General features: G+C 30.4%; 2 protein-coding genes across 2 annotated transcripts; one reads left to right on the forward strand and one right to left on the reverse strand.

The window, feature by feature from the left end:
* Window positions 1-4,588: 4,588 nt before the first annotated feature.
* Window positions 4,589-7,748, forward strand: LOC107609279 (26S proteasome non-ATPase regulatory subunit 7 homolog A). Its single transcript, XM_016311164.3, has 10 exons — window positions 4,589-4,919; window positions 4,994-5,086; window positions 5,199-5,280; window positions 5,993-6,089; window positions 6,256-6,331; window positions 6,454-6,512; window positions 6,700-6,822; window positions 6,999-7,056; window positions 7,138-7,223; window positions 7,400-7,748. Exons 1-10 carry the CDS (start codon window positions 4,733-4,735, stop codon window positions 7,469-7,471), a joined length of 933 nt encoding a protein of 310 aa, XP_016166650.2. The 5' UTR covers window positions 4,589-4,732; the 3' UTR covers window positions 7,472-7,748.
* A 1,381-nt stretch (window positions 7,749-9,129) lies between these two features.
* LOC107608215 (Fasciclin-like arabinogalactan family protein) lies at window positions 9,130-10,297 on the reverse strand. Its single transcript, XM_016310076.3, has one exon. The coding sequence runs from the start codon at window positions 9,939-9,941 to the stop codon at window positions 9,345-9,347; it is 597 nt and encodes a 198-aa protein (XP_016165562.1). The 5' UTR covers window positions 9,942-10,297; the 3' UTR covers window positions 9,130-9,344.
* Between the last annotated feature and the right edge of the window lie 224 nt (window positions 10,298-10,521).

A 10,521-nucleotide genomic window follows, 5' to 3' on the forward strand; every position in this document is an offset into this window, starting at 1 on the left:
TGATTCAACTTGGTTAAATTTCCTCTAATTGAGAATTAAAACTCGTTTGGATTATTAATTTATTACAATATATTATTAAGACTTGGGATTCTAGTTTCTCTTGTAGTCATGAGATGTTTTACCTTGGAATACATAAAAGATTATTGGATAACAAAACGAGTATAGTCATACCTCGCCGGGTGTGATTCTATCTTTGAATATGATCATGAACCATATCTAAACAAGTTGGGAATGTTATTCATCGTTATTATCAAATTAATCCTAATGTTGGTTTATGTGTTTTAAGGGGAAATATATGTAAGACTTAGATTAATCATGAAGACCAGTGGTCTCATTCATGCTCACATGCAAATGGAGCTAGCAAGGTATATATGTATGTATAGCTAGATCACGTGTGAAGGCAAACAAATAAATAATTAATGAGATTATATATTACTTATTATTTGACCATTACTCGTTAACTAGAGAAAAGTGTTGTCCACACATTGTCCATTGAAAGAATCACTAACCTTTGGCAATGATGCAAAGTTGCAAACTCGTGGTTTTCGGATTTATTTTTATCAAAATAGTAATATAATAATAATAGCATTAGGTGATTTGGAAGTACATACAATATATATATAACTGTACTTTCAAATTCCATATTTATAACTCATTTACAAGAATGAAATGTTCTTCTCCATATTAGTAACCACAACTCAATCATATTGATAAATCCTATTTAATGCAATGTTTTGCTCAAGTTGTTTGCACATATGACTTGATTACTTGAAGAAGCTATGAATACTGGATTGACAAATCATGATTATTACTTATTATCATTTAAGGATTCCATCACTTGAACACATTATATAAATACAATAATATTTTAAAGACAATAAAAAATCATTTCAAACAGTATTATTTAATATTTATTAATTATTATTAGAATAATTATATAATGAAGTAATGTCTAAAATAATTCTTAAAATTTTTAACTCATTTTAGATTAGTCCTCCACCTTTTAAAATGACCAAATAAGTCCTCCATTCTCAAAATTGTGAATCTCCGTTAGTTCAAAAATTATGAAACTCTTTAACGGCGCTGAGGTGTACAGTTAAGTGCCAAACTGCACGCTGATATGGACACACAATAAATTCAACTCAAATTGGTACTTCAAATTTAATTAAAACACTCAAATTGATCTAATTCTCACCTATAAAACCTTAATCCCCAAATATTTATTTTTATTCTTTGTCTTCACTTCTCTCCTCCTCATTGATATTGTTCTAGCCATAACAAACTTCACATATCAAAATCACAAATAACAAAATAAAAAAAAAAGAAGAAAATAAATTAGACAAAAATAAAAATATTAAAACAATTTCTTAATTTCTATTTTTGTGTGATTCAAACTATTTTGAACTTCCAAGTTTCTTTCCATACATACACCACTTTTATAAAAAAGCAACAACCTCAAAGAAAGGAAAATCGAACCTTAAAAGTAAACTAATAATTAATAAAAGCAAATCAAATGCACCTTTATTCTAATCAATGCAATAATGGATCCAAAAGCATCATCATCTCTTAGTTGATCCTAACTACCATCTTACTCTACATTCTATATTCTTCCAACCCCCTTCTCTTTAACAACAATGACCAACAAGATTGCTCCCCATCACCATCACTCCCGCCCCCATCATCAGAAGAAGTGAAAAATAACAACCATATTGTAGTTCGGTTAATTCTAAAACAAACGGCACAAACAACCAAAACAGAATTAAAACACATTATTTTTGAGATTGCCGCATCATGGAACTTTCATAACAAAAAAAAAAGATTACATCAAAGTATGGCAGAGACCAAAAGAAACTAGAGGCGTTGTTTGGTTGGATCAGAAAATAAAAACGAAGGGTTACCGGAGATTAGATTATCCTTTAGATTAGTGCCAAGATGAACAACATCAAGGAGGAGGAGAGGAGTGGAGACGAAGAATAAAAATGAACATTTGAGGGTTAGAGTTTTATAGGTGAGAATTGGATCAATTTAGGTATTTTAATCAAATTTGAAGTACCAATTTAAGTTGAATTCATTGTCTGTCCACATCAGCATGCAGTTAACTGTACACCTCAGCGCCGTTAAAAGGTCTAATAACTTTGGATTATCGGAAATTTACGATTCTAAGAGTGAATGACTTATTTGGTCATTTTAAAAAGTGGGAGACTAATATAAAGCGAATTGAGAATTTTAAAGGTTATTTTAGACATTATCTCATTATATAATTATATTATTTTAAATGTATAAATATATAATTATAGATGTTATGCTATAAAATTATAGATCTTATATTATGTTATATAAATAATTATGAATGCAGCATATTTTTTGGCATATACACAGTAGAATGTAATCGCTATACCAGCTAACTAATAATAAAAAGGGGAGGACTCACATATAAATTACCCAAATTAAGTTTTTTTGTGAGGATAATTTTTAATAAAGTAATATGTATTTTATTTAATTTATTATTTGTGTTAAATAAATTAATTGATCTGAAATTAATGCACATATAATACATATAATAAACTAGATTTCAAACAAATAGAATGATGAACTGATATATATTTTTAAGTCAATATTTTGGGTTAATTGTACTGAATTTTTTTTTAAATTAGATTTTTTTAATTAGATTATTTTACTTCAAATAATTAAAATATGATAATACACCTTAAATTATTTTAAGAGTAGAAAATTAATATTTGTACGTATGCTATATAAGCTTATTTTATTAATTATTCCAATAAGTTATGTTCATTTGTATATCTAATATTCACATAATAATTTAAATTTATTTTGTCTATTTTATTATTTTATTTCGTATATGATGATTTGATTTTATAAATATCACATACGTATTTAATTGTATGTATTTGAAATATGTTATCATGCTATTATTATTGATAAAAGTAGAAAGTATAAACATTATTTGTATTTATTTATATAATTTACAACTTAAATAGAATTAAATAATTTTTTCAAAATATAGAGAGAAGAAGAAGAAAAATAGGAATTGAAAGCGCTAAATAACATATGAATAAAAATTAAAAAGAAGAATACGGAAGATAATAAAAGAAATTAAAAGAGAGAAAAATACTAAATTTACCTAAGTAGAAGAAGAAAAATAAGAATTGAAAGTGCTAACTTTTATTTAATTTATTTTTTATAATAATTTTTTAATATTTAAAAATAGTTTATTTTTACCTTTTTTAAATTAAATATTAATTTTTAATTTTTGTCAGTAAATAAGTATTATTTTTAGGTACTATAACAATTAATTTATTATATTTTTTTGAATTTTTATTTTTCTATTATCTTTTTTCAATTATTTTTTTTCATTTCATTGTTTCTTCTTTTTCTCCCTAATTTTTCTACTCTTAAAATAATTTAACTACAAAAATGTCCAATTATAAAAAGAGAAACCCAAAGCATTGGCTTAAAGTATAAATTAGTTCATTATTTTATTTGTCTAAAGTCTAATTTATTATATGCATTGATTTTGGTTCAATTAATAATTTATTTAACTCAAATAAATAGGATACATATTACTTTACTAGGCATTATCCTCACAAAAAGACATTTTTACTATCTGTATGTGAGTCGTTCCCTAATAAAAAATCAGTCAAAAATCTAAATGAGCTCAATATCCTTTTCTATTTTTTTTTAATTTATTCTTTTATCATTTTTTTTTCATTCTCTCATCACTTCAATTTTATCTACAATCACAAACCAGCTACATTCGGCATTAGTCATTATCCTCGTTATTGACGACCACCGCCAACCGCTTCAAGCTGCCAGATTATCTTAAATTTTAAATTATATATTCTAAATATTAAATTTTAGATTTTAAATTTTAAATATTAAATTTTAATTTTTTTATTTAAATTTTAAATATTTTTATTATTTCTAATTTTGAATATTCCTTTTTGTTGTGAATTGTTAATTAGTTTATTAGCTGAAAATGATTGGTTACCTATATTTTTTAAGGTTTAATTATTCTGTTAGTCTTTATAATTTTACAAAATTTTTAATTAAATTTTTGTACTTTTTTTTTAATTGGATCTCTGCACTAAATTTTTTTTCAATTAAGTATCTTTTGATAGTAATTGACTTAATTATATAAAAATTCAACTAAAATAAAATTGATACAGAAACTTAAATAATAAAAAAAAATATAAAAGCTCAATTAAAAAAAAATTGATACAAAAATTTAATTAAAAAAAAATATATAAAAATCTAATTAAAAATTTTACAAAATTATAGATACCAATTGTTAAACCTTTTTTCAAAATGTAATAATTTACGGGAATGAATCCCTTCACTTGAAGTTTTGAATTGACCATGTATTAAATATTTTTTTTCTCTTGGCCAGTAGGTATTTTAGTAATTTAACACTTAGATATTCTCTTCATTGATTTATTTATTTTGGTGACAGATTTTGGGCCGGACTTCGGATATTCATAACCTGAAAGTAGGTCCAAATGAATGGGCCATATAAGCAGGCCCATAAAACATCAGTCCAAAAAATAGTAGATCCTCCCAAGTGAAAAGAAAAACAAACAACTTGTGTGTAGAGACTTGAGAGGTGAGGATCGAAATTCAGAAAGCAAAACCTAAAGAAGAAGAAGAAGAAGAAGAAGGGGATTGAAATTTGAAGAATTGATCGATCAATTGAGTTTGAAGAAAAGAGTTAAGAATGGATGTGATAAAGACGCAGCAAATATCGTGGAGGGCGATAGAGAAAGTTGTGGTGCACCCACTTGTGCTCCTCAGCATAGTCGACAACTACAACAGAGTCGCCAAGGACACGCGCAAGCGCGTCGTCGGCGTCCTCCTCGGCTCTTCCTTCAAAGGCACCGTCGACGTCACCAACAGCTATGCCGGTAACTAACTAACTAACTAACTCACTCTCTAACAACCTCAACTACTTCCTCTAACTGATTTCGGTTCGTTACAGTTCCCTTTGAAGAAGATGACAAGGATCCTTCCATATGGTTTCTCGACCATAACTATCACGAGTCCATGTTCTCCATGTTTAAGAGAATTAACGGTACCTTTCATTATTATTATTATTCATTCCTCTAATCCTTAATTCTGTGTTGATTCTGTTTCTTCAGATCAGATCTAATCTTTTCCATTTTGACATTTTTTTTTTTGTTCAGCAAAGGAGCATGTTGTTGGGTGGTACAGCTCCGGCCCCAAGCTCCGAGAGAATGATCTTGACATTCATGCTTTGTTCAATGAGTATGTTTGTTTATTCAGCTCAAATTCACAGAAAAATCTTCCGCATTTTAGTATTGATGTTTATCTTTTTTTTTTTGTTCGTTTAACTCGATTGAGGGCTGTGGTTGTGTGAAGTAAACGTAATTTCCATGATCTGATTGAAACTTCATCTAACGAATACGATATTAGTGTATTTACCAAAAGAGAGAAAATATGCTATTAGTGTAATGTCATACCTAGCTGTGATGAGTGAGGTGCAAAGCTAGGGTGGTACTTCTACAGGAGTGAGACAAAGCATAATTTGTGTATGTAAATGTTAGTTATTCAAAAGAGGGAATAATAAATTTCTAATATTAGCTGGTAATCCCGAAATACAGGACGATGCAAAAGTATTTCTTAGTTCTAAACAGTTTGTTTCTTTTTGCAATGAATAATTATAGCTTTGATAAGCAAGGTTTACACCTAATGCTGTTCGGCAATATCCTCAAGCACAGTTTGTACTTTTCTATGCTTTAGCAACTTGAGGCATGTTTCGCTTGCTTTGTAGTAATATCTCTGTGTAATCCTGATTGTTATGTGTTGTTATGTGCAGTGGTTATGCACATACATTTTCTCACCACTGGGGATTAGTCCTTTTACTTGGAAGCATGATAGAACAAGAAACTTTTTATGCTGCTGTTTATCTCAATATTTATATCAATTTATCAATTTGTCACCTTCCACATTTTTGCAGCTATGTTCCCAATCCTGTTTTGGTTATAATTGATGTTGAGCCTAAGGAACTGGGAATTCCTACCAAAGCTTACTATGCAGTTGAAGAGGTTAAAGAGGTAGAACTGAAGTACTTCTATCCTTTGATTAAATATACTTGTGGTTTCTTTGATACCTGCATAAGTTATGAAAATTATTAATGATGGGAGTAGCTAGCTAGTGTTTGCTTGTGTGGAACTTAATCAGTGGACACAAGAACTGATAAGCAGCTTAAACTAACTGCAGAATGCCACTCAGAAAAGCCAAAAGGTCTTTGTGCATGTGCCATCAGAAATCGCTGCTCATGAAGTTGAGGAAATAGGTATGCCATCAAATCCAAAAGTGCTGCATTTTCTGTTATTTTTCCTTTTTCAAAGAAAAAAAAAGTTACCTTATTTGTATTCTTCATGGTTGTCTGAACATTTTCCTCTTTCCCTTGTTTAGGGGTGGAACACTTGCTTAGAGATGTGAAGGATACAACCATTAGCACCCTTGCTACAGAGGTGGGTGACTGGATTCATCACTTGCTATATATTAATTTCTTACTGAATGTTTTTGTTTCTTTATTTTGCTGTTATTGTTATCCTTGTATTTATATTTCTCTCTGCGCGCATCGTATTTCTGAGTATGCTAAGATATATATATTTTATCTAATGACAAATGTTAAAATTGTTGTTTGAGTTCTTTTAGGTAAGTGGAAAACTTACAGCCTTGAAAGGTTTGGATGCAAGACTTAAAGAGATAAGAAGTTATCTTGACCTTGTCATCGATGGAAAGCTTCCTTTAAACCATGAGATTTTGTACCATCTGCAGGTTGGTTTACACACAAACATGTATTTCTTTGTAATTGACAATTATTTGGCCACTGTCACATGGTTTAGCAAGATATGTTAGAAGAATTTTCAGCTGATCTACATTTCAATTTATTTTTTTTTGGCTTAACTCTATTACTGTGTTTCACCATCTCATGATTTATTGAATTTTGTTAGGATGTGTTCAACCTGCTACCAAACCTTAATGTCAACGATCTGATAAAGGCTTTTGCAGGTTAAGAATGTGAATGAATATGTATGTGTTATGGTTTTCTGCAATGGCCTTTATTGTTGATATCTTTCTTCATTGTTGCAGTGAAAACAAATGATATGATGCTGGTAATATACCTGTCGTCCCTTATCAGAAGTGTAATTGCGCTCCACAACTTGATTAACAATAAGGTTAGATACACTATGCTCAATCTTACTGCATCTATTTGTTATTGTTGTTTGGTGGGTGATTTTGGTTTCATAGCTAGTCCTAGTTTTGGTTGTGTTACATTATTATTATTATTATACTTAGTATGAAATGGAGTAAGTTTCAGAGGGTTAGAGTAAAAACACTCCTCTTTTGGCAGATGCTCAACAAAGAACATGAACGCGCAGAAGACTCGAAGTCAGTACCAGTATCAAGTACAGCTGGAAGTTAAAGTTGCTATTATTGACTACATAGACCAAGATCTTTTGCACTTCAACCGTCACTTTGATTGGCCTTCGGCCTTCTTGAGGATTCTGATTCGGGAAATACATGTAACATGGCACAAAAGATCTTTTAACCTGGGAGTGGGAATATTATTGGTTATGCTCATGCTTTATGTTATTTGTACTCTTGAGAACATTTTTGTTTTTCAATCTTGGAAGAGTTACAACGATTTGTCCTTAAGCAGATTGATCACGAGTCAGAAATTGATCTTCTATTCCCCGCAAGCTCTCTTGATGCGTTACGAGAATCATTCTTGTCACAAACCGTGCTTGTTACAAACCGTGCATTGTAGCTCAAACATGACTAATGATACAAAAGCACGCAAATTCATTTGAAATAGAAAAATGATCGATTTTTTGTCCCTAATATTTGAAATAGTTTTAATTTTACTTATTGTAAATTTTTTGACAGTTAATTTTTTTATCTTTTGAGTTATAGTCTTGATCCAAATAGGGGTGATCCAAATAGGGGAGAAAAGTACAAAGACTAACTTTTGATCAATTAAAATCTCTTTTGGCATTGTTTTTAAGGATAATTAATCAATCAAAAACCATCAAGTAAAAATGAAATACAAAAGAGTCCTGCATCAATAACAAACTACGGACTAAAAGATGACAAAATTACACAAAAATGAATCGCACTACCCCATCTTAGATTTATAGACGCCAAATGTTCACCCTTCAAATAGCATCATGGCAAGACTTAGACATTCATAATAGACGAATATATTCACATCAATTACATTATCTCATTTTGACATCCTCCATTGGCATATCATTCACTTACTCACACCAAATAAATCCCTCTCCTCATATATTTTCACCAAACAATGTTCCTTTTGTATTTCCATGTTATCCACTTGTTTAGTTACTTTTATTCATAGTCTTCTTGTCCAATTCAACATCGAAGCCAATAATTCAATTGCATCCCATCTACAGGTGTTCTCCAATTCCAATCTTTCCCAAGTCTTCCTCTCTTTGAAGTTACTGCTGTACTTGAACCTCACCTCCACATTTTGCATGACTTTTTGCTACATATGTCTTGTTCCTCAACATTCTTAAGTCCTTAACTTGCTATTTTTCCATGCATCCATTCAACAATATTTTTATTATCAATTATAAATATCAATCCCTCCTCTTTCCTATTATCTTCCTCCAATAATATTTGTAATACTATCTCAAGGCTTTGTAAGATTGCGTCCCCTTCCATCTTCTCAGATATTACATCCCCCATTAATCCTCTTAACTCACCTTTTGCATTTTCCAGATATCCTCCAACCATATATGCTTACAAATGATGCTCATATTCCACACTATCCACCACCATCTCTCTCCCTCTATTCTTACCTCCTCCTCAGTTACAAGTTACAACCATCTGTCCATCTTGATTTTCTATTTCTTTCTAATCAAATTTCATTGTCTAACAAGTGTGTAAATTTGCTCCCTGTTAGCCATCGATTCTTTGTTCTCATAAATTTTTTAATTCATACCCTGCCAAATGACCCACAAAATCTTAAAAGAAAATCATACACCACTTATTCTTACTAATGTTATTTAGAAGATTTGTAAATACTTCTCCAAGAAATACATCATACGAGGAACAAGATATCAAAATATTTCCATATATCTATTAAGGTAATATAAATAAAGGGTACATAAATTGAACATCTTCAAAGTTAGTCCAAAAAATTAAGTAAGAAGGGAGAGAAAACCTTTAACCTTTACAATTTCATTTAAAAGAAGAAAACTAAATGATACCTATATGAAATACAAGTGTAGTTGTATATTTTGTATAGATGAAGACTCAATTGAATACAAAACTCAATCCTCCTCAGTTTCATAAGAGAGAACGGATTGCTCAAACTCAGCATCCATAATAACACCATCCATAATATGAACAACAATCTCATTCCTCTTAAAATCCACCATTTCAGATCGAACCCTATTAACAACCAACATTCCATCGATGTCCTTTGAGATGTAAAGTGAGAACCCAGATAAAGAATCATAGTTCACAAGCTCACCAAGTTTCACACTATCCGAGTGAATTGATCTAGGAACAGCTGAGAATCCCAACACACGAGACACAATCGCATATGTATCATTGTACTTGTCAGGTTTCAAGCTATCATTGAAATCTAGACGCAGATCTCGCTTGAAAGCTTCCTCCGATGGAACAAAAACAGTGAATGCAAGATCATGAGGCAACATCTCAAGCATCATGTTACCGAGCTTGCTCAACTTGAAATCATGAGGGATTTTTCTGGATCTGATTTTTGGGTACAATACCATTTGGCTGTTCTTGGTTGATGCATCTGGAAGCTTGAGAACTGTGACTATCACAATCAAAAGGCAGCATATAGTTACCATAATGAGGATAAGAGCTGTTGAATGCTTCAAGAACATGCGCCTCTTCATTTTGGTGAAGACCCAGAATCAAACTTGATGAAAACTTACTAATTTTAATATAAAGTTTTGAACTTTATAACCTTGTTATTCAAGATAAGTGGAATCTATTACCAGAAGTTTAAAAGGTAAAGGCTCAAACTTGAAGTGATCTTGTGAATAAAATACAATCAGGTACAATACCCATTTTAGGTAAAACGAAAATCTTAAGAAATCAGAATCTGGGACTTAAAAATTGAAATGAATTTGACACTCTGTGACTTGGATTCTTCTTCTTGTCAGATAAATAGAAGAACCTCTTATAGAACACTCCGTCGTAGCCGCCACTATTGCTGGATTTGCTTTTTGTCCTTATTTCTATATTTTGCTCTTCGAAATCAAAATTATTATTTTCTAGGACTGCCAAAAACTAATCTATATAAAACTCAATGGAGATTGAAGTCCATATGTACCTAAAATAGTCTTTCATCATTTGATTAGTTTAATCGGTTAAATTCTTAGGAAAAAAAACTGAAAAATTATTAAGTTATAATTATTAGACAGGGTTAACTGACCATTTTAATTCAATTCTTACAATTGACGGTTATGAAAA

This window comes from Arachis ipaensis, chromosome B7 (genome assembly GCF_059453495.1).
Source record: "Arachis ipaensis isolate K30076 ecotype BB chromosome B7, ASM5945349v1, whole genome shotgun sequence".
Taxonomy (NCBI): domain Eukaryota; kingdom Viridiplantae; phylum Streptophyta; class Magnoliopsida; order Fabales; family Fabaceae; genus Arachis; species Arachis ipaensis.

What these genes read in the sequence shown, in the direction of transcription:
- LOC107609279 (XM_016311164.3), top strand. Translation starts at nt 4,733, where the DNA reads ATGGATGTGATAAAGACGCAGCAAATATCGTGGAGGGCGATAGAGAAA. An exon ending in TTAGCACCCTTGCTACAGAG is followed by an intron (nt 6,513 to 6,699) that starts GTGGGTGACTGG and finishes GAGTTCTTTTAG; the next exon opens with GTAAGTGGAAAACTTACAGC. An exon ending in TCTGATAAAGGCTTTTGCAG is followed by an intron (nt 7,057 to 7,137) that starts GTTAAGAATGTG and finishes TCATTGTTGCAG; the next exon opens with TGAAAACAAATGATATGATG.
- LOC107608215 (XM_016310076.3), bottom strand. Translation starts at nt 9,941, where the DNA reads ATGAAGAGGCGCATGTTCTTGAAGCATTCAACAGCTCTTATCCTCATT.